The 22,009-nt window shown below is 36.4% G+C and overlaps 2 protein-coding genes across 2 annotated transcripts in view; both read right to left on the bottom strand.

Annotated features, from left to right (window-relative positions):
* Positions 1-12,359, bottom strand: part of LOC139950997 (uncharacterized) — a 43,685-nt gene extending 31,326 nt beyond the window's left edge. Inside the window, exons 1-7 of the mRNA XM_071949821.1 lie at positions 11,936-12,359; positions 8,040-8,126; positions 7,828-7,913; positions 6,651-7,109; positions 6,367-6,478; positions 5,818-5,879; positions 2,918-3,196 (exon numbers count right to left, since the gene is read on the bottom strand). Coding sequence (XP_071805922.1) covers positions 2,918-3,196; positions 5,818-5,879; positions 6,367-6,478; positions 6,651-7,109; positions 7,828-7,913; positions 8,040-8,126; positions 11,936-12,036 — 1,186 coding nt within the window. The 5' untranslated portion in view covers positions 12,037-12,359. The remainder of the gene's footprint in view (positions 1-2,917; positions 3,197-5,817; positions 5,880-6,366; positions 6,479-6,650; positions 7,110-7,827; positions 7,914-8,039; positions 8,127-11,935) is intronic.
* A 1,246-nt stretch (positions 12,360-13,605) lies between these two features.
* Positions 13,606-21,686, bottom strand: LOC139950416 (uncharacterized). The gene is made up of 4 exons (XM_071949088.1): positions 21,293-21,686; positions 16,641-16,727; positions 16,428-16,513; positions 13,606-16,233 (listed from the first exon to the last, which is right to left on the bottom strand). The coding sequence occupies exons 1-4, from the start codon at positions 21,391-21,393 to the stop codon at positions 15,950-15,952; spliced, it is 558 nt and encodes a 185-aa protein (XP_071805189.1). The 5' UTR covers positions 21,394-21,686; the 3' UTR covers positions 13,606-15,949.
* Between the last annotated feature and the right edge of the window lie 323 nt (positions 21,687-22,009).

Raw genomic sequence — 22,009 nt, 5'->3', positions numbered from 1 at the left:
ACAATTAATAGAAAATAGTTTGACGTTAACAGGTAGGAAAAAGAAAAAGCAAAAGCTTGTTTTTTCCTCTGCCCTAAAAACAAGGACAATTTACACAAAAACGTGCACAAACAAACAAAAGGGACATGGACATTATGGATGAGTGTGACTGAGCAATAGAAAAATAATTACTAAAAAATGAGATATATAATTATTAAGTGGTGTATAAATCAATCAAAATCTTCTTAAAGGAACGCGTTGTCTTGGATCGGACGAGTTGGTCTATAAAAAGCGTTTGTAACCGTTTGTTGTAATATGCATACGGTTGGAAAGATGTTTTAAAAGTAGAACACAATGATCCACACAAATTTGCCTCGAAATGCACGTTTTTCCTTTTACTATGCGAACTAACACGGCCAGCCATCCATAAAATGGCCGACCGTGTTAGTCGACGAGGTAAAAGGAAAACCGTGCATTTTCGAGGCATGTTTGTGTTGATCATTGCTTTTCAAAGACCAACGCGTATGATCCAAGGCAATGTGTGCTTCAAAGCTTTTTACGAAAAGAAAAAAACACTGACTGACTGTTTAAGTTCTGCATTAAGTTCTGCATTAAGAATATCCCAGTAAATTACCCCTTTATGAAACGCACGCTTGCGAAACTTCTCTATTATCAAGAACCAGACATTGGCGGGTTTAAAACACTAGTTTAAAACCTCTTTACCACACATTGATTCCCTCCTTATGAACCACAGAAGTGCAGAATAAAACCTTCACACATGGAATGTTGGTCTCGTGAGATCAATACTAATAATGTTTTACTCAATAATGTCAATCAAACCATTTTATTTTATTCACAAATGTTTGAACGGAAGTTTTCCACCTTGCCCATCTCCATATAATAATAAAAATATGTGTGTAAATTTACACACATTTTGTTTATAAAGCTGTACAAATGTTTTGCACACCCTTTAACCCTTTAGATAACAAAAAATGCAGCGTAAAACAACTATATTTCACATATACATCAAATAAACATCAAAGCCGAAACATGCCAAGCCTAGAGGTTGGTGTTTCGTTGGTAGTAGGTGTGTTCGATTCCTCCAGAGTGTTTGTTGTGTACCGCTATGACCTGCAGTGGTGTACTCACTTCTGTTTTATAACAACACAAAGATGGAAAAGTATAAGTCACTAATGCTATACTCTCACACTGTGGCGGGTATTCTTGCGAATGTGAGTATTTGAAATTCGCGATGAATTCGCCCAAAATTTGCGATTGGATAATGAATATTTTCTCAGTCACCCCTCGACCTTTCCCTACCACTATCAAACGAATATTACGCACGCTTTACCGACGTTAGTGGATTACCAATGTTTACTAAAATCAAAGGCGAATAACTGTCTTCATCACAACATTCGCTGAAACTTAAGAAGCGAGTCGCGGTGAGCGTCAAAAAATGGCGATTAGATAGTGAATATTTTCGTCTCGGTCTCACCCCTCGATCGTCCTAGGTCGGCCCTCTCCTTACCAATATCTTACGAATACATTACGAATTCTTACCAACACTTGCCAATGCCTTTTACGAACGTTGCCAACGCTTACGCACGCTTTACCAACGTTACAAATGCTTACGATTCGACGGCGAATGACCGTCTTTAGCAACATTCGCTAAAATTTAGAAACCGGTTTCTAAATTGACCGATCAAGGAGGTGGGGAATAATCTGTGAACGATCCGAATTTATTACCAACGCTTACGAAGACACAGTGAATGTTGCAAAGTTTTAGCGATTGTCAAATATTTCCTTCCGTTAGCATCGCAAGCATGTTCGCCGTGTGAGAGCAGCATAAAATGAGCGATATTATCAAGGAGGTGGAGAATGACTTGTGAACGTAGTGAATTTGTTACCAACGCTTATGAAGACACGGCGAATGGTGCGAAGTTTGAGCGATTGTTAAATATTTCCGTTCGTAAGCACATTCGCTAGCATATTCTCCCTAGTGTGAGAGTAGCATCACGAAAACAAGCATTACTTCAGCCACCTCTCGCACAAAATAGGTTCGAGCACAAGTAACACAAGGAAAGCCCGGTTCATACTTCATGCGAATGCGAATGCGAAGCGAATTTGACGTGAATTTGACGTCACAACCCTCCTTTCGCAGCGATATTCGCAAGTGAGTTGCCCATAGTTGCCCTGCTGCAATTTTTTCGTTGCGGATTTGTGACGTCAACATTCGTATCGCATTCGCATTCGCAGGAAGTATGAACCGAGCTTAAGAGTGCAAATCAACCACTTGCAATGACAGTAGGAGTATATTATACCGCTACTGTGACCATTCCGGAGTTCAAATTGATCGTAAAGATTGGGTGTCCCCGCGAGCACACTTCGGCTACGCCCATTCAACAGTAACACTTTAAGGGAACTTGATTCACAAACTGATATGATATATTCAAGAGCCGTGCTAGGAGGCTCAGAAAGATTAAAATTGCACATTATTTTTGTAGATGCAGTCGCCTAATAATGAAAAGAAATTCCGAGTTCATTATCTCACGCTAAAATTGGGTAAAATTTTCTTTTCATCGATTCAATCTAAGCCAAAAACCTAAAAACGCAAGGTCATTTAAACCACATAACAGTGGACTCGTTACGTCATCGTTGGATGGTTTGTTTAGACCTGAACATTCGAAATCAATACTGCAGTAAATGAGACTCTGATTATTGAAACCATCCTATGAATCCTTAATGATGATATTATGTCGTTAGGTAATTTGGGACAATGTTGACTAATAAAACCACCCCATCCAATATTGCCCTATATATGTAATTATTTTGTTTTTCCACGTAGTTAATACCAATTACCTTACCTAAACATCTCACGTAATTAAGTTAAAGGAGTGCATTGGAAACAAAATAGTCATTTATTACACTATGGTCTTACCTCCCATGTCACAGTATGAATCTTCATCCACGGCCAATGAGGTGTTAGCTGTGGGAGGCGGAACCTTTGAGTGATCTTTGAGATTATGGAAGACACTTGAGGGCGCCCCCTTTAGTAGGTTCCTCGTTCTGTCATCAGACTGCGTGATAGTTGTTTCATACATCTGCGCAACGTCCGCGTTTTCGGTGCTAGTTGCGCTTTCAGGCTGTTTTGAACTTTCAGTTGAAACTAGCCACAAAGCTCCAGATTCTGCAATTTGGAGTCCAGACTGAGTAGCACCTTTGACAGAGAAAACAAATGATTTTTATTTTTGTATTAAATTATTATAGGTTTTCCCGGCCAATGTAAGAAAAGTTTCAATCAATTTAACGTCAGGTTCATTCAATTTAGATCGAAGTTGAAATGTCACGCAGATTGTAATACAAAAATTAAAAAGAATCGCTCAATTTCATTATGCAAGCACTATCCCATGTCTTAGCTTTACTCGAAGAGGTGCATTAAAGTTACAAATGTTGAAATGTAATGTTCATTCATTTTCGTCTGAAGCAGTTGCAAGGGTTAGTCGCGCATTCATTTTCATCAAATTTTTCATCATTTTTTTTCAAGCATTTCCTTACATAAAAGCCTGGGCATCTTAGAGTTAACTACAACTGCCGTTTTCAATCTGTGAATGAATATCACCTTGTTTTCTCAGATATATTTCTGACAGGTTTTCAGACCAATAAGATGGCGGCCCGTGGGCATTACAACTGAGTAAGACATGTAGACAGGGTAAGATTGATCGAGGCTTTTGAGAGCAACGATACCGATTATCTAAAGATAGCGGATACTCTTGCAGGGGTGTCAATCCGTCTTGAAAGGTGGGGGGGGGGGCATAACATTTACGGCGTGGGGTCCGGGGCCCACTGTGGAGCCCCGGGAATTTGTTTTGCCCGTAGACGTTCTCTGGTGCAATCTAGTGAATCTGAGGGGTGATGTTCCCCCGTCTCACATGTTGGAACTTAATGCTTTTTCAAGCTATGATGCACCTATTCTTGCTATCATGGTTATTGTACCTAAAAAGCAACTCAATTATAGCTTCGTTATATCCATATTGTTTCTGCATTCTAATGCTCAGACGGCTTTTCATCCCTATCATCACCAGACCTAACACACAAGTTTTATGGGCAAATCTGTCAGAATGGAACAGAACATCTGTAAAATGTGAGCAGCAGAACCTTTTGGGTTGACAGCATCTTCAAGTGCGGATCTAATTTTAGGGGGAGATACTGTCAAAGAGTGAGCACGCGAGTGTAAAACCTTCACGGCATGGGTCCAGGCCCGCTCAAGGGCCCGGGATAATTTTGTATTTTTAGATGCTCTGTGGTGCAATCTTTAGGCCATTTAGCGGCCAAATGGCAAACGAAACAGAACAATAAGCTGTGTGAATATTGTGTTCCAGTGCTCCACAGTTCCACAGTGCAAAACACGATTTTCATGATAAAGGTGGTCAAACGACACGGGGAACATTTGATACTGTGTCCCCTACCCTTTGAAAATGGGGTGGGGTGGGGTGGGGTACACGTCCCTTCCACTCTTTCAAGGGGGAGGTGCAAATCTGTCAAAGATGGAGCATGCGTGTGAGAAGCCTTTATGGCTCGGGGTACGGGCCCGATTAAGGGCCCGGGAAAATTTTGCATTTTAGATGCTCTGTGATGCAATCTAGGGCCAATGTTGAGGGGGATATTGTGTCATCCTTTGCTTACAGGATTAATGCCCATAGGGACACCAGGGTTTCGTCTTACACAGCGCAAAACTTGGGTTTTATGATAAAGGTGGTCAAAAAGGTGAGGGGACATTTGATATTGTGTCCCCCACCCTCCAAAAGGTGGGGGGACATGTCCCCCTGCCCCCCCCCTGTTTGACCCCCATACTATTGGAATTAAAGGAGCAACTGCAAGAGCCATCTGGTCAACATATACGCACTGGTCGTCAACACAGACTTCCAAAAGGAGTAGAGATGTGACCGTGTGATGGAGGTGGCGCAGGAAACGTTGGAGAAATTACCCAAGAGAAGTGTATCCGATGGTACAACTATTCCCAAACATTGGCCCGATGTCTGGCACGTGAAGAAATCGAAAGGTGAATTCAGCAATAGCGTATTCCCAAACCACCGCCCCAAAATGGAACAGTTAACAAAAAGAAAGAATAAACATGTCCGCAGCAAGAGCATATCTATTACAGTGGCCTTTGAGAAAGATTTGAACGTCAGACTCTTGTATCTTTTTGTTGTTGAAAGTTTTAAACAAATGTAATGATTAAACGAACAAAACAAATCATTAATCTTGTAAAGTTTTTATGTTTTGTGATCCAGCTTATTCACTTTGTTACTTTCAAAGTTTGCAGCCAGAATATAAATGATAAAGGACCTTAGATGAAATTACCGGTCATTTAGATTTGAATTAATCACTTCATGAACATGAGTGACTAAACAAATAAGAGAGGAAAAACACTGTCACATGTTTGTGCGCTCCACAGCTCTTAAATTTGAATGCTATAAAAGTGCAAAGACTTGAAAAGAATGTCACGCAATAATGCAAACATTGGAGGTTTGAATGCACCAAAACGAAATAAAATTATCCTTAACGTAAACTAATGATAAACACAAAGTCCCGATTGTCCACAAAATTAAATTGAATGCTTTCAAAAGGAAAAAGAAACCCTACTTTGCTCTGGTGCGTAAAAATCGAGTGAAATCGAATTCTTGAAAATCAAAATGAACGAAAACTTTTGGAAATTGACCGGGAAAACCTATATTATTATTTGTATAACCAAATTTAACTCGGGCAGATGAATGAGTGAGACTTTGTTTATTTGATGAGTTATCATAATTAGTTGGCCTACAGTTGTAGGTTTCCTACCTCTGTTCCGACCTCGACCATCGGTTTCTTGAGCATCAGTGACGCCTTCTATACTGGCTCTCCTGGAAAATATTATAAGCATTTAAATCAACGAAAGAGAAAACATTTATCGCCATTCATAATAAAGAAATACCCTGTTTCCTTCCTTAATAGTTAAATCATAAATACCTCAGACAGTTTCGCTATTCCTATTGGTGGAGTGCGCGTCACGTGGGGGTGTTTAAACCTTTGATAATGACCAGTGTTTATAACCGGTTGTGAGCGGATACTCCGCGCTAGTCTTGGTGCAAGACGTTTCTTGTTACGGGCCTTGCAGGGTCGTTGCCGTGTGATAAAGGCCCTCGCCATCGGCTCAGGCCTTTATTACACGGCAAGACCCTGCCGGTTCTAAACGGCCGTGAAAGAACGAGTCGCTACCCTTTCATTCCCTTACTTATAGTCACATAATTTTCATGATCGAACAGCAACAACATCCAAACAATGGTTGAAACGTTGAATGAATTTCAAATTCGTAATTTTATATTTTAAATCTTGATTTTGTTTACTTACATGGACATGGAACTCCTGTATCGTTTGTATGACACACAAATGATTAACCCAATTGCTATTCCAACAGCAAAACTAACGCCGGAAACGGCAACCAATGCAAGTTTTGGGGAACCTTGAAAGAAATTACAAAACAGTGAAAAATTAATGCCAACTCTAAAACATGTGTCAAAATGTGTTATGTTCTAAAACACGTACGTGTGTGAATTTATTAAAATGAGAAAAAATACAATGCTTTCCCCAATGATTTGTTCCTATTCCCAGAGTTTTCATAAGTTTTCACTCACCAACAGTACTGCCACTTCCTGGAGGGTAACTTTCTTGCAAGACTTTCTTTTGATGAGTTGTAGACTCTTCAAGGAGAGTGCAGTTAGGACCGATCCTTTCGGGCTGACAAGAACAACTTCCATTAACTGGATCACATACAGCTCCTTCTAGACAACTACAATTCTCACGACAATCATTACCATAGCGACGCGCTGGACATGTGACGTTGCAGTATGACCCTATCCAACCAGGAGTGCAGTTACAAGATCCACTTACAGGATCACAAGGCGCATCGTTTTGACAGGTGCAAATCCTCTGGCAGGCATATCCATAAGAGCCATGATCACATGGTGAACTGCAGTTTGGTTCTTTCCAGCCAGCCAGACACTTACAACCCGTGACTCGGCTACAGTAGGTATTGGGAGATGTGCAATTGCAAGTTTCTGAGCAATTTAATCCAAAAGTGTTATCTGTGCACGCTGAAAACAAATCCAACAAAAAAACTACAAGAAACAAAGAAAAAATGTAATATATAGTACAAACGAAGTGCCGCAATACTTGTTGTTTGTTGTCATAATAAATTAGACGAAAATGAAGTATTATATAGGCACTTCGTTTATACTGAGTGGCTTAAGCAGCCATTTATTCTATTTGAATACACATAATGATCTTAAATCCATATAAGGATCATTTTTACACAAATACAACCATTAAAAGCAAACTGGATTTTGTATCTGAAAGAACCCCTTAGAAAATCGAGCTCCGGAAGAAATCCAATCTGCGAAATCGTAATATATTGCAAGAATATTACTGATCTCCGGTAGTAATCCAATCCGCAAAATCTCATACAATTGTTATCAAAATTGATTTCGACCACAAAATAAACTGTCCCCCATGCCACGGGCAACCTACCAGACTGTCTAATTTTAATGAATTGTTTGAAGCTACAAGAATTGGCCTCAAATATATACAAAATTTAAAAGTATGTGACAGCGTTCATTACTTGGTTTTGTTTTATATCAAGCAACAAACAACAAGCGAAACTGACTATAGGTAAGTTTAAAATAATTTGAGTTTAATCAAAAAGTAATTGACTGGAGCGGGACTTAAACCAACGACTTCCGGATTAACGTACCGGCGCTCTACTTACTGAGCTATAACGCCCTGCATTGGCAGTCTGTGGGTGAAATTACTTACGGAGTGAGCAGTTGTTCCCGGTTTGAATCCAACCACTACAACATCGTGTTTTCTTTATAAGATGCTGACGATACTGAAGGATATATCTATGTCAAGAAAATCAAATTTCTCTATCTTAGTAAATAAGAAAATTAAAACACCGTACATAAAAGTAAATTTTCGTGCAAAAGAACGAGTTGTATTAAGTTATCTACAAAGCAAAAATTACTCACATTATAACTTCACATTCAGGTTGTCCGTCTGCGCAGTCATGCGAAACTCTTGTTCTAAACGTTTGTGTTGTTTGTATTCCCGTTACACTTTAGAAGATTGTGGAAATAAGTGATAAAAAAAGCAATGGAATCTGAAAACAGTAGATGTTTAGGTCACAAGTTAGTTCAGCCAAGGGATGGAAAGGGGGGGGGGGGGGGTGGTCAGAAATCTCTTTATTCACGATAGAACTTTGCGTATGTTTAAGTGGATAAAACACAACAATCCGACAACCGAAACACAGATCATAAATAAGGGAATCAATATGTGGTGAAGAGGTTTTCAACTAGTGGTTTAAACCCAACAAGGCCTGGTTCTTGATAATTTTAACGAGACGACGTCGAGTGAGGTAAATAAATTATCAAGAATCAGGCCTCGGCGGGTTTAAACCACTAGTTAAAAACCGATTCAACACACTTTGATTCCCATTCATTAATACCTTTTCGGTCAAAAAACATCAACACTTTTTGGTCAAAAAGTAAAATAAATGCAAAAATTATAATTGTTCAATGATTTCTTTCAACACAACACCCCTCCAGCAATGAAATGGTAAGGCCCTCGGGTAAACAACTCCTTATACGGGAATGCTGTGCGCGTCGCGCGTATCGCGTGATGTGCACAACTGTTTCATCCGTTGCTCTCGACCAATATGAATGAAGAAACTGTCTTATAAGCACAGGTGCGAGCTCGCGTGTCACGCCCATGTTTTAAACACGTTTTATTGGTCATAAACAAAGGTGTAAACACACCCACGTGACGCGCTCTCCACTAATAGGAATAGCGAAGCTGTCTGAGGTGTTTATGAATACAACTTACACTAAATTTCGATTTGAAAACTCGGACCCTTTTCATATCGTTTAAAAACATCGGAGCTTTCATATACAGTGTTGTCCAGAAGCACCGGCCGGCTGCCGACAATTTCGCCGGCTACGTGGTCCTTTGATGCCAGCTACTCCCCTACCCCCCCCCTTTTGTTTGCCTCCTCCAATTGTTCTCATTATTTTCCCCGAGTTACCCCACCCATCCAACTGGAAAAGTTTGTTTGTGTCCAACAACCTTTCCCAACTGACAAGCAAAACATAAAAATACTTGAATGAAATCAAAATGGAGGGTTCACGGAGAAAATGGTTTAATAGGTACTTGTTGCACAGTATACAGATTTACATTAAACTGTTTTAAAAACAGTTTGAAGATAATGATATAGGTTTTCTCGGTCAATTTCTGCAAATGAAAAGCCAATTTCACCTTCAAACCATTCTATTTCGCGCGAAATTGAATGCTGCTTAAAAGGTTGATTCAATTTCGTTTTGAGCCTAGGCAAAAGTAATGTTGCGTCATTCGATTTAACAAAATAAACATCTAACTTAACATTCAACAAAACATCATTCCAATTCGCAGGAGCTTTTCCAGTCCAACCAGGTTGCTAAATTGAATGTTATATTACATTTAACAAATTGCTAAAGAAATTCGAATGACACACAACGAAATGTAATGCGTGAACTTTTAATTTGAAACACAGGAACAATTGGTTTGGCAAAATCGCTTTAATTCGAACGCATGGAAATTAAATTGGCTGTACGGCCTACTTTTACCTAAATTGACCTAGCAAACCTATAATGATTTTCTCGGTCAAATTCGGCATCTGAGCAGACAATTTCATTTTCATGCGTTCGAATTAAAGCTGTTTTGCCTCTCCAGTTGTTACTGCGTTTCAAATTCAGAATTCGGCCGTGGAATTTCGTTTTGAGTCGAGTCAAATTTATTTAGCACTCTGTTCAGTTGGTCGTTGGTTCGAATCCCACTCTAGTCAATTCTTTGTTCAACCCCAAAAATCATTTACAAATTTACCCAGTCAGTTTCCCTTGTGGTTTATATTGACATCTGAAACAAAAAATTACAACCCGTTTAGGTGATGCCCTGGCTGTCGCTTCCCAGGTTGTATCGTAATTTGGGTGTGATCCCTGGCTACAACGGCAGTTAACGGTTGTATGGCTTCTGACTGTTCAACCCCAAAAGTCATTCTTTTTCGTGACACACAATCATCATTCGATTTACCAAAGCTGGTTCGACTGTTGATTTTGCTCGTTTGATTATTTTCAATAAAGAGGCAATCAATTTCGCTAAAATGAGAATTCAACTAAATACGACTAAAGAAATGCGAATAAACAGATAAACTGCACCAGGCAATCGTTCCGTACCTTTACTTAAATTTCAGAAAATGAGCACCCAATTTAACCTCCAAGCTTTTCTATTTCGCACGAAATCGAGTGCAACTGAAAAGGGTCATTCGATTTCGTTGTATGATTAGTCAAATGTAATGTTGCGTCATTTGATTAAAAACAATGGACCCTATGGTAATTGTCAAAGACCAATATTCCCACTTTATGTATCCCATCATAAGCATAAAATAACAAACCTGTGAAAATTTGGGCTCAATCGGTCATCGAAGTGGCGAGAAAATTATGAAAGAAAAAGCACCCTTGTTGGACGAATTTGTGTGCTTTCAGATAGGAATAAAATACTTCTAGCTAGAAGTCTTTTATTATTTTAGTGAGAAATTACCTCTTTCTCAAAAACTACATTACTTCAGAGGGAGCTGTTTCCCATAATGTTTTTTACTACCAACAGCTCTCCAATGCTTGTTACCAAAGTCAGTTTTTAAGTTAATATTTGTTTTGAGTAATTACCAAACATGGACCTTCCCTTTAAATTTCAGAAAGTGAGCAGCCAATTTAACCTTCAAGCTTTTCTATTTCGCGCGAAATCGAGTGCAACTGAAAAGGGTCATTCCATTTTGTTTTATGAATTCTAAATCTGAGGTCTCGAAATCAAATTCGTGGACAATTACTTCTTTCTCAAAAACCACGTTACTTCAGAGGGAGCCGTTTCTCACAATGTTTTATACTATCAACCTCTCACCATCGCTAGTTACCAAGTACGGTTATATGCTATAAATTATTTTGAGTAATTACCAATAGTGTCCACTGCCGTTAACAATTCCTCAAAGCAGCATTCAAATTCGCACAGAGCTTCTTGAGGCGTGGGTTTAGTAATTCAAATTCATTTTTGGGCAGTCATTTCTTGAATTTGTGCAATCTAAAAGAAAATCTTTGGTTGAAAGGTTGAGGGAGAAACATCATCATAAGCAATAAAAATTAAATAAACTGGAAAAACGCAAATAAACACCCCAATTCAAACACAATACAAAAATTAGATTTTGGTCAGGTGACCAATAAAGATCCCGAATAAAGGGTCAGATAACCAATAAAGACCCCCCCCCCAAAAAAAAAAAAGAAGAAACAAAACATCATAGGGCCCCATGTTAAGTCTACTGAAACCATAACTTATAAAAAAATAAGGTTTGCTTGAATTAAGGTGAAGGTACGAAACAGTTGCATGGTACAGTTTACCTGTTTATTCGTATTTCTTTAGTCGTATTCAATTGAATTCTCAATAGCGAAATTGATTGCCTCTTTACGAAATTGAAAAATGAACTAAATGACCAAAATCAATAGTCAAACCAGCTTTGCTAAATTGAAAGATGATTTTATGTCACCGAAAAAAATTAACGATACACTATATTGAACAGAGTGCTAAAGGAATTGGACTCAAAACGAAATTGAATGGCCGAATTCTGAATTTGAAACGCAGTAACATGAGGCAAAACAGCTTAACTCGAACGCCTGCAAAATGAAATTGGCTGCTAATTTGTCGAATTTGACTGAAAGAAAACTATACTCAATAAGCTTGAACAATGATCCTGCCTACATGCATTAGTCGACAATGTCAACATGAGGAAATCAGTAAAAGCAATACATTTAAAATGCATTACAACTATCTCCAACTGATTAATACTCACTAATTAGCGCACACATGTCCACTGAGCTCCTGAGTGCAACATATCGTCACACTCACCAGTAGAATCAGGAGTATTGACGAATAATGAGGGAATGCAACCATGGTTGTAACTCTCAATACGAAACTATCTCACAAGTGAAGACCAGAACGAGACCACAGTATTTATTATAAAACGAGTTCCTCCACATCACTCTTACTAGGGGAAGTTGCTTCAAAACAAACACTACGTCAAGGAAATAAATTATTCATAAAACCGTTTCGAGATGCACTTGTAGAGCGAATAGTTTATTGTGCAAATGAAAGGAAAAATAATAATATCATAGCTTTGCTGTGCGCACTGCTGCACTGGTACACCAATAAGCCATTACTTGAGCATCAAGGGACAAGGTACCCGCTGACTAAAGTGTTTTTATGGCTTCCAGAATGTCCTGTCACAACGAGCCCCCCCCCCCCCCCGCACCACACTAAGGAGAAAACAAAGTGCATGAATAAGGGAACAAAAGGATGCTACTTGTTCTTTCACGGCCGTTTAAAACAGGCAGGGTCGAATTGCCGTGTGATAAAGACCCGCGCCGAAGGCGAGGGCCTTTATCACACGGCAATTCGACCATGCAGGGGCTTAAACGACCGTAAAAGAACTACATTTTTGTTCCCATTCATAAACAACTTTTTGGATTTTTTCATTTCCAGACGGAGGTATTTTTGGATGAGAGGTCCTGAAACAAATTGCCTGAACAGAGATTTTCAAAAAAATTACAGATGCTCGGACTTTTGGAAAGTTACCGTGATATGGGTGTTTTTATTTTTTATTTTTTAATCATATATTGTGAAAGCTGCGAGACTTTTATTTTTTATCTCTTATGATTTCGACTTATTGTTTAATTCAGCATTTTGATTGACAATTCACGCTCCAACCTCTTACAACTGAGGGCGCTGTCTACAATGTAAAATGGCGGTCACTGGGGCGCTAGATACGACCGTTAAATAACAAAACTTGGACAAAATTAGTATAGGCCTACAGCGCCCCAGTTACTGGGTCTACAGATACAGATCCGGGTTACGGGAGCTCACTCATACACGTCGTAGAGAAACGGATACTGTTTTGCAGACTTTTAGTTGTCTTCTTGTCCCAGATCAAAAATATTTCAAATGGAATTGCTAGACGGAAAATTGTTAGTCATTTGCAAGCAAAACGACGGGAAAATGCAGTGTATAAAACACGGGGTCTCTATCGGTAATGTTTGTCAGAAAAACACTCATGATTAATGCGAGCGCACTCAAGTGAATACCTACATTTTGCGAAACGTACACAAACAAACAAAAGGGACATGGACATTATGCATGAGCGTGACTGAGCAATAGAAAAATAATTACTAAAACATGAGATATATAATTATTAAGTGGTGTATAAATCAATCAAAATCTTCTTAAAGGAACGCGTTGTCTTGGATCGGACGAGTTGGTCTAAAAAAAGCGTTTGTAACCGTTTGTTATAAAATGCATACGGTTGGAAAGATGTTTTAAAAGTAGAATACAATGATCCACACAAATTTGCCTCGAAATGCACGTTTTTCCTTTTACTATGCGAACTAACACTGTCGGCCATCCATAAATGGCCGACCGTGTTTAGTCGACGAGGTAAAAGGAAAACCGTGCATTTTCGAGGCATGTTTGTGTTGATCATTGCTTTTCAAAGACCAACGCGTCCGATCCAAGGCAATGTGTGCCTCAAAGCTTTTTAAAACCTCTTCACCACACATTGATTCCTTCCTTATGAACCACAGACGTGCAGAATAAAACCTTCACACATGGAATGTTGGTCTCGTGAGATCAATACTAATAATGTTTTACTCAATAATGTCAATCAAACCATTTTATTTCATTCACAAATGTTTGAACGGAAGTTTTCCACCTTGCCCATCTCCATGTAAAAAAAAAAATATGTGTGTAAAATTACAAATATTTAGCTGTTCCGATCTTGTCGGAACAGCTATTGTTTTCGTCGAGATTTGTATTATTATTATTATTATTATTGTTATTGCTGCTGCTGCTGCTGCTGCTGCTGCTGCATACCAAATTGAAGCTGAGAACATAAGCTTAATTCTTATCGTAAAAAATGTAAAAATGGTTAATTAATAAGCCTTAATTAAGCTTGTGAATATTTAATTAGCAAACCTAGTTAGGACCATATCTCAAAAAGTAGACCGCCGATCCTGAAACTTTTTTCAGCTATACACTAGTCAGGTCCTGTGAATGTAATTTGTCGACATAAAATTCTGGACGACGTCACCATGACGTCATGTATTGCACATTTTGTGTCTGTGCACAAACACAATGGCTCTTGAAGTGTAAACAAACCCAGCTTTCGGAAACATGATTAATTTGATTAAAATTAAATTACATGTTGAACACTTCCCAAAACTGTTTAGATTAAGATATATTTTATTGATGGTCATTTTAGAAGCATCAGAACTTATAGAAACAGTGTAATTATTTTTAAAATCCTGTATTTCCGGGGAAGTTTTTTCAAAGATCATGGGTACGGCGTAAAACTTGATTTGAATAGTCAAAATTGTAAAACTATTAACTTGACCAAGTCCTTATCCCATTTTCGACCGGTTTTGGGGAACCTTGGAAGAAATTACAAAACAGTGAAATATTATAGCCAACTCTAAAACATGTGACAAAATGTGTTTTGTTCTAATCACGTACGTGTGAACATTTATTATAACAAGAAATAAATACAATATTTTCTTCAATGTATTTGTTCCTGTTTCCAGAGTTTTCATAACTGTATATAGTTTTCACTCACCAACAGTACTGCCACTTCCTGGAGGGTAACTTTCTTGCAAGACTTTCTTTTGATGAGTTGTAGACTCTTTAAGGAGAGTGCAGTTAGGAGCGATCTTATCGGGCTGACAAGAACAACTTCCATTAACTGTACAGTCGTTTGACCAGTTCGGGATCACTTTTTGGATTCACATTGTTTTTTGTTGCAATCTCTTTGATATCTTAAACAAAATTTTTTAGCAGTTTACCTAAACATGTCATAAAACTCACCAAGTATTCACTGACAAAAAAAGATTAGTTCTTTTGAAGAGGCTTTGAGAAAAGTATCGTCACCTGTTTGACCAGTTCAGGATCAGTTGAATCTATTCTGAATCAGTAGAGTGCCCTTTATTGCAAACCCATACTCCCATTCATAGAACTGTCTCTCAAGGACACGAAACTTCAGAGGTGTGTTGGCATGGACTTGGACTTCCTTTCTTTAGTGAATGTCATGCAAGTGTCCTCAATAGCAGCGCAAAAACCCAGCGACAAAACCTCAAAACAACAGCAAAGGCAAATGAAAAAGTGAAGCGAACCTAAAAAGCATTATTGACCCCTCCAAGTTTAATTTTCTCACAAAATAAAAAATCTACAAGAATTTGTTGAAGTAACATTTCTCAAAATCAACTAAATAAACTTCCTACTGCAGTAGTATGATTTTACCATACTTAATAAGTTAGTGCGGCACCATTTGACGCAATGAGATGTTGAGTGATCCCGAACTGGTCAAGGGTAAGTTGCCCCCCTAAAGAAGATTTTGGGATCTTCGTCACCTCAAAAAAAAAAGATGACTGCACAGTATTTACAGGAATGTTTTTTTACACATTCTTATCATTTTACATAAATATTTTTTGCCCCGGCACTCCAATTCTAAAGGTAAGAAGTTTTAACAGTGTTTTTCAACCAACATTTTTAAACAAAAAAATGATAAATTTCGCAGACAACCTTCAGGAAAACAGCCATAATTTATTTGCTGATGATATTTGGCACCTTATTTTGGGTTTGTTGGTTTAATGGGTGTTAATCTGCACATTTATCAACAGAAATTGGTAATAATGAGAAGTGATATAATTATTTGGTTATTGCAAAGTTGAAGTGATCCCGAACTGGTCAATGATCCTGAACTGGTCAAATGACTGTATCACATACAGCTCCTTCTAGACATCTACAATTCTCACGGCAGTCATTACCATAGCGACCCAGCTGGACATTTGGCGTTGCAGTATGACCCTATCCAACCAGGAGTGCAGTTACACGACCCACTTACAGGATCACAAGGCGCATCGTTTAGACAGGTGCAATTCCTCTGGCAGGCATATCCATAAGAGCCATGATCACATGGTGAACTGCAGTTTGGTTCTTTCCAGCCAGCCTCACATTTACAACCTCTGACTAGGTTACAGCAGGTATTGGGAGATGTGCAATTGCAAGTTTCTGAGCAATTTAATCCAAAAGTGTTATCTGTGCACGCTGAAAACAAATCCAACAAAAAAAACTCAAAGAAACAAAGAAAAAATGTAATAAATAGTACAAACGAAGTGCCGCAATACTTGTTGTTTGTTGTCATAATAAATTAGACGAAAATGAAGTATTATATAGGCACTTCGTTTGGGTTGCGGGTAGACGTGCACATTTTATTGGAGCATGTGGGTAAAATTACTTACGGAGTGAGCAGTTGTTCCCGGTTTGAATCCAACCATGACAACATCGGTTTTTCTTTATTAGATGCTGACGATACTGAAGGATATATCTATGTCAAGAAAAGAAAAAATTCTCTATCTTAGTAAAGAAGAAAATTAAAACACCGTACATAAAAGTTAATTTTCGTGCCAAAGAACGAGTTGTATTAAGTTATCTACAAAGCAAAAATTACTCACATTGTAACTTTACATTCAGGTTGTCCGTCTGCGCAGTCATGCGAAACTGTTGTTCTAAACGTTTGTGTTGTTTGTATTCCCGTTACACTTTAGAAGATTGTGGAAATAAGTGACCAACTAGACATTAGGTGTTTGTGAACAAACACAAAGCTGTTCCGTGTTCTTCTGCTTGGATTATGAGCTAAAATTACCAAGGAGTCTATAACTGAAAAAAGACGAAAATGCTGAATAGTGTCTTGAGTTATGGTGCCACTTCCGGTTGACCCGGAAGATGAGGTCAACATGGGAGTAATGGTAACCTAATGCTAATCTCCAATGCCAAAGGAGTCTCTAACTGAAAAAAAGTTTGAAAATCGATATTGTCCCACTTTGGGTTGACCCGGAAGTAGAGGTCAAGTTTAGGTCACGTTTTTTGCAATTTATCTCCAATCCCCAAGGAGTTTACAACTACCAACAGTCTAAAAATCGGCCGTGTACTTCTTGAGATATGGTCCCACTTCCGGTTGACCCAGAAGTAGAGGTCAACCTGAGGTCACGGTTTCTCAAAGTTTATTTTTAACGCCTTAGGGGTCTAAAACTTTAAAAAGTTTGAAAATCGGTTGTACAGTACTTGAGATATGGTCCCACTTCCGGTTTTTCAAAATTAATCTAATCTCCAATCCCCAAGGAGTCTATAATTACAAACAGTCTGTTAAACGGCCCTGTACTTCTTGAGATATGGTGCTACAAAGATTTCCCAATTAAATATGCAAATATGGGTCACGTGGTTAATTAAACTTACAAACTTGCAACTTACCCCAATCCAATGCCGTTTGCAAAATCTCAATTTTGTATTGCATTAACCGTGGAGAAGCTATTGCAATGCGTTGAATGTGACTGCATCCAGTTTATGAGGTACTACGTTGTACCTATGATGCCAAGATTTTTAATTAATCGTTACTTATAGACGTACTTTGATTGATTTTAATGGACTGAAACATCTCTTATTAGAATCAGTTACTCCAATCCCCAAGGAGTCTATATCTACAAACAGTCTGTTAAACGGCCGTGTAATTCTTGAGATATGGTGCTACAAAGATTTCCCAATTAAATATGCAAATATGGGTCACGTGGTTAATTAATCACGAATTAAAAAAAAAAATTGGTCGGTGGTTTGATGTTTGATCTAGTACAAGTTGATTTCACAGAACTCTTAACCACCAAACTCTGCGCTTATGATCACCATTTTTCACTTACCGTGTTTTTAAACATCATGTCATGTCATGCATGCACACAGGTTATGTTGGGCTTACAATTGAGAAAAAGAAAAGGCAACACTATCGATATAAAGATAAGAATCAAACTTAAATATTACAAACAGAAATATATGTTTAGTCTTGGGGGATAAAAAAAAAAAAAAAAAAAACGGACGATGCAAAAACGGTGTGTTTTTACATGTGTGCATCAACAGGGGGGATTATGATCCGGCGAAATAATTCTCGTTTCATGATTTTGCGACCATTGTCACTAAATATGAACTGCTAAAAACGCCTATAACTATTAAGTAGGGTTGAAATGTAGTATTAGATGCCTTTGGGGGTTTTTGACGACGACGTCGATGTCGTCAAAAAACCCTATCTAATTACGCACGTTCGTTTTAACGAAAACCCATGCACAGAGTAATTGGTCCAGAACGCGGTTAGAAAAACAAGGACAAATTTAACGCACGTTCTAACGAAAATCCTAAACCTCCGTACGTTGTGCGTGTACAGAGTAATGTGTCCAGAACGCAGGTAGGAAACAAAAAAGTATATATACTCCTCTCAAGAAGTCAACAACTCATAGAGGTACATACTGTGTTGTATTACCAAAGAGAATATTTCACAATAACATGAAAGTGACTGCATCCAGTTTACAAATTAAAAATTCAAATGAAGACCACGTGGTTAACTAATTAAGAACTGTTTTGTTACAGTAAAGCTTATGTTCTAAGCTTCAATTTGATATATGATTTAACTCTTTTATCCTTATACTTTAGGAGACGGGGCCTAAACAAAAACGCTGTACAAATAATGATAATAATAATAATAATAATAATAATAATAATAATAATAATAATAATAATAATAATAATAATAATAATAATAATAATAATAATAATAATAATAATAATAATAATAATAATAATAATAATAATAATAATAATAATAATAATAATAATAATAATAATAATAATAATAATAATAATAATAATAATAATAATAATAATAATAATAATAATAATAATAATAATAATAATAATAATAATAATAATAATAATAATAATAATAATAATAATAATTATAATAATTATAATAATAATAATAATAATAATAATAATAATAATAATAATAATAATAACAATAACAATAACAATAACAATAACAATAACAATAACAATAACAATAACAATAACAATAACAATAACAATAACAATAACAATAACAATAACAATAACAATAACAATAACAATAACAATAACAATAACAATAACAATAACAATAACAATAACAATAACAATAACAATAACAATAACAATAACAATAACAATAACAATAACAATAACAATAACAATAACAATAACAATAACAATAACAATAACAATAACAATAACAATAACAATAACAATAACAATAACAATAACAATAACAATAACAATAACAATAACAATAACAATAACAATAACAATAACAATAACAATAACAATAACAATAACAATAACAATAACAATAACAATAACAATAACAATAACAATAACAATAACAATAACAATAACAATAACAATAACAATAACAATAACAATAACAATAACAATAACAATAACAATAACAATAACAATAACAATAACAATAACAATAACAATAACAATAACAATAATAATAATAATAATAATAATAATAATAATAATAATAATAATAATAATAATAATAATAATAATAATAATAATAATAATAATAATAATAATAATAATAATAATAATAATAATAATAATAATAATAATAATAATAATAATAATAATAATAATAATAATAATAATAATAATAATAATAATAATAATAATAATAATAATAATAATAATAATAATAATAATAATAATAATAATAATAATAATAATAATAATAATAATAATAATAATAATAATAATAATAATAATAATAATAATAATAATAATAATAATAATAATAATAATAATAATAATAATAATAATAATAATAATAATAATAATAATAATAATAATAATAATAATAATAATAATAATAATAATAATAATAATAATAATAATAATAATAATAATAATAATAATAATAATAGATAGTGATAGTAATAGTAATGATAGTGATAATGATAGTGATAGTGATAGTGATAGTGATAGTGATAGTGATAGTGATAGTGATAGTGATAGTGATAGTGATAGTGATAGTGATAGTGATAGTGATAGTGATAGTGATAGTGATAGTGATAGTGATAGTGATAGTGATAGTGATAGTGATAGTGATAGTGATAGTGATAGTGATAGTGATAGTGATAGTGATAGTGATAGTGATAGTGATAGTGATAGTGATAGTGATAGTGATAGTGATAATGATAATAATAATAATAATAATAATAATAATAATAATAATAATAATAATAATAATAATAATAATAATAATAATAATAATAATAATAATAATAATAATAATAATAAAAATAATAAAAATCTCGACGAAAACAATAGCTGTTTCGACTGGATCGGAACAGCTAATAAAAATCTCGACGAAAACAACACCTGTTCCGACGGTAGGTCGGAACAGCTAAAAAACAATGGAATCTGAAAACAGTAGATGTGTAGGTCACAAGTTAGGCGTGTGTGTCACGAAAATAGAATGACGATACACTAAATTGAACAAAGTGCTAAAAGAATTTGACTTGACTCAAAACGACATTCTGACCGAATTCTGAACTTGAAACGCAGTAACAACTGGAGAGGCAAAACAGCTTTAATTCGAACGCATGAAAATGAAATTGGCTGTTCATTTGCCGAATTTTAATGAGAAAACCTATAGTAAAAATTTAGTTAAAATTTAGTTAAACTTTTACCTAAGTTTACCGAGAAATCCTATGATTTTCTCAGTCAAATTCGGCAAATGAACAGCCAATTTCATTTTCATGCGTTCGAATTAAAGCTGTCTTGCCTCTCCAGTTGTTACTGCGTTTCAAATTCAGAATTCGGCCGTTCAAATTCGTTTTGAGTCGAGTCAAATTCTTTTACTTGTTTTAGCACTCTGTTCAATTTAGTGTATAGTCATTCTTTTCGTGACACACAATCATCATTCGATTTATCAGTGCTGGTTCGACTGTAGATTTTGCTCATTTGGTTATTTTCAATTTCGTAAAGAGGCAATCAATGTCGCTAATATGAGAATTCAAATGAGTACGACTAACGAAATGCGAATAAACAGATAAACTGTACTAGGCAACTGTTCCGGCAAAACAGCTTTAATTCGAACGCAGGAAATTGGCTGCTCATTTGCCGAATTTGACCTAGAAAACCTATACTCAATAAGCTTGGACAATCCTGCATACATGAAGTCGCAATGCAAAATGAGGAAATCAGTAAATATTACAACTATCTCCAACTGATTAATACTCACTAATAAGGGCACACATGTCCACTGAGCTCCTGCGTGCAACATATCGTCACACTCACCAGTAGAATCAGGAGTATTGACGAATAATGAGGGAATGCAACCATGGTTGTTCTCTTAATACACAGATAATTATCTATGAGGTAAAGGCTAATATGAGATGTGAGCTGTGTACAGCCATAGAGTACTGTCTTTACTCTATGGTACAGCTAGCTAGCTTTAGCCTGAACGTCTGACGTCATTCTTCGAGGCTCGTGAGTAACGCCAGAGACCGGCAGCAAAATCCGGCGTGTAGTGTGACCTTTAACCTCCCTCATTTCACGAGATACGCGACGACAGGAGTGCGTTTTGGCGACCCCAACCGAAAACTGTCTCGGTTGTTGGTCGTTGGTTCTGCTGTTCAGACTGAACGATAACCGAGTTGTGAGCTCGGTTACCGTTTTGGTTATGACGTCAGAAACAGTTTTTGGTTGGGGTCGCCAAAACGCACTCCAGGCGGGGCAGTACTGTATGTACTGTTTGGGCATGGAAAGCTCATGTCACTGCACGTATCCAATGATATCATTGTATCCAATGGAATCACTGGATCTGGCGGCGGGGACCTGTCTTTATCCTTGCGGATAAAGACAGGGGCCCAGTCTAAGGTAGCTATAACCCATTCAGTTGTAGGAGTTGCCAACTGAGGGCGCTAGACATAGACAAGATGATTCACTTGTCACATCT

The sequence above is a fragment of the Asterias amurensis genome, chromosome 18 (assembly GCF_032118995.1).
Source record: "Asterias amurensis chromosome 18, ASM3211899v1".
Lineage (NCBI taxonomy): Eukaryota > Metazoa > Echinodermata > Asteroidea > Forcipulatida > Asteriidae > Asterias > Asterias amurensis.
This window is presented reverse-complemented; position numbering and strand designations above follow the sequence as displayed.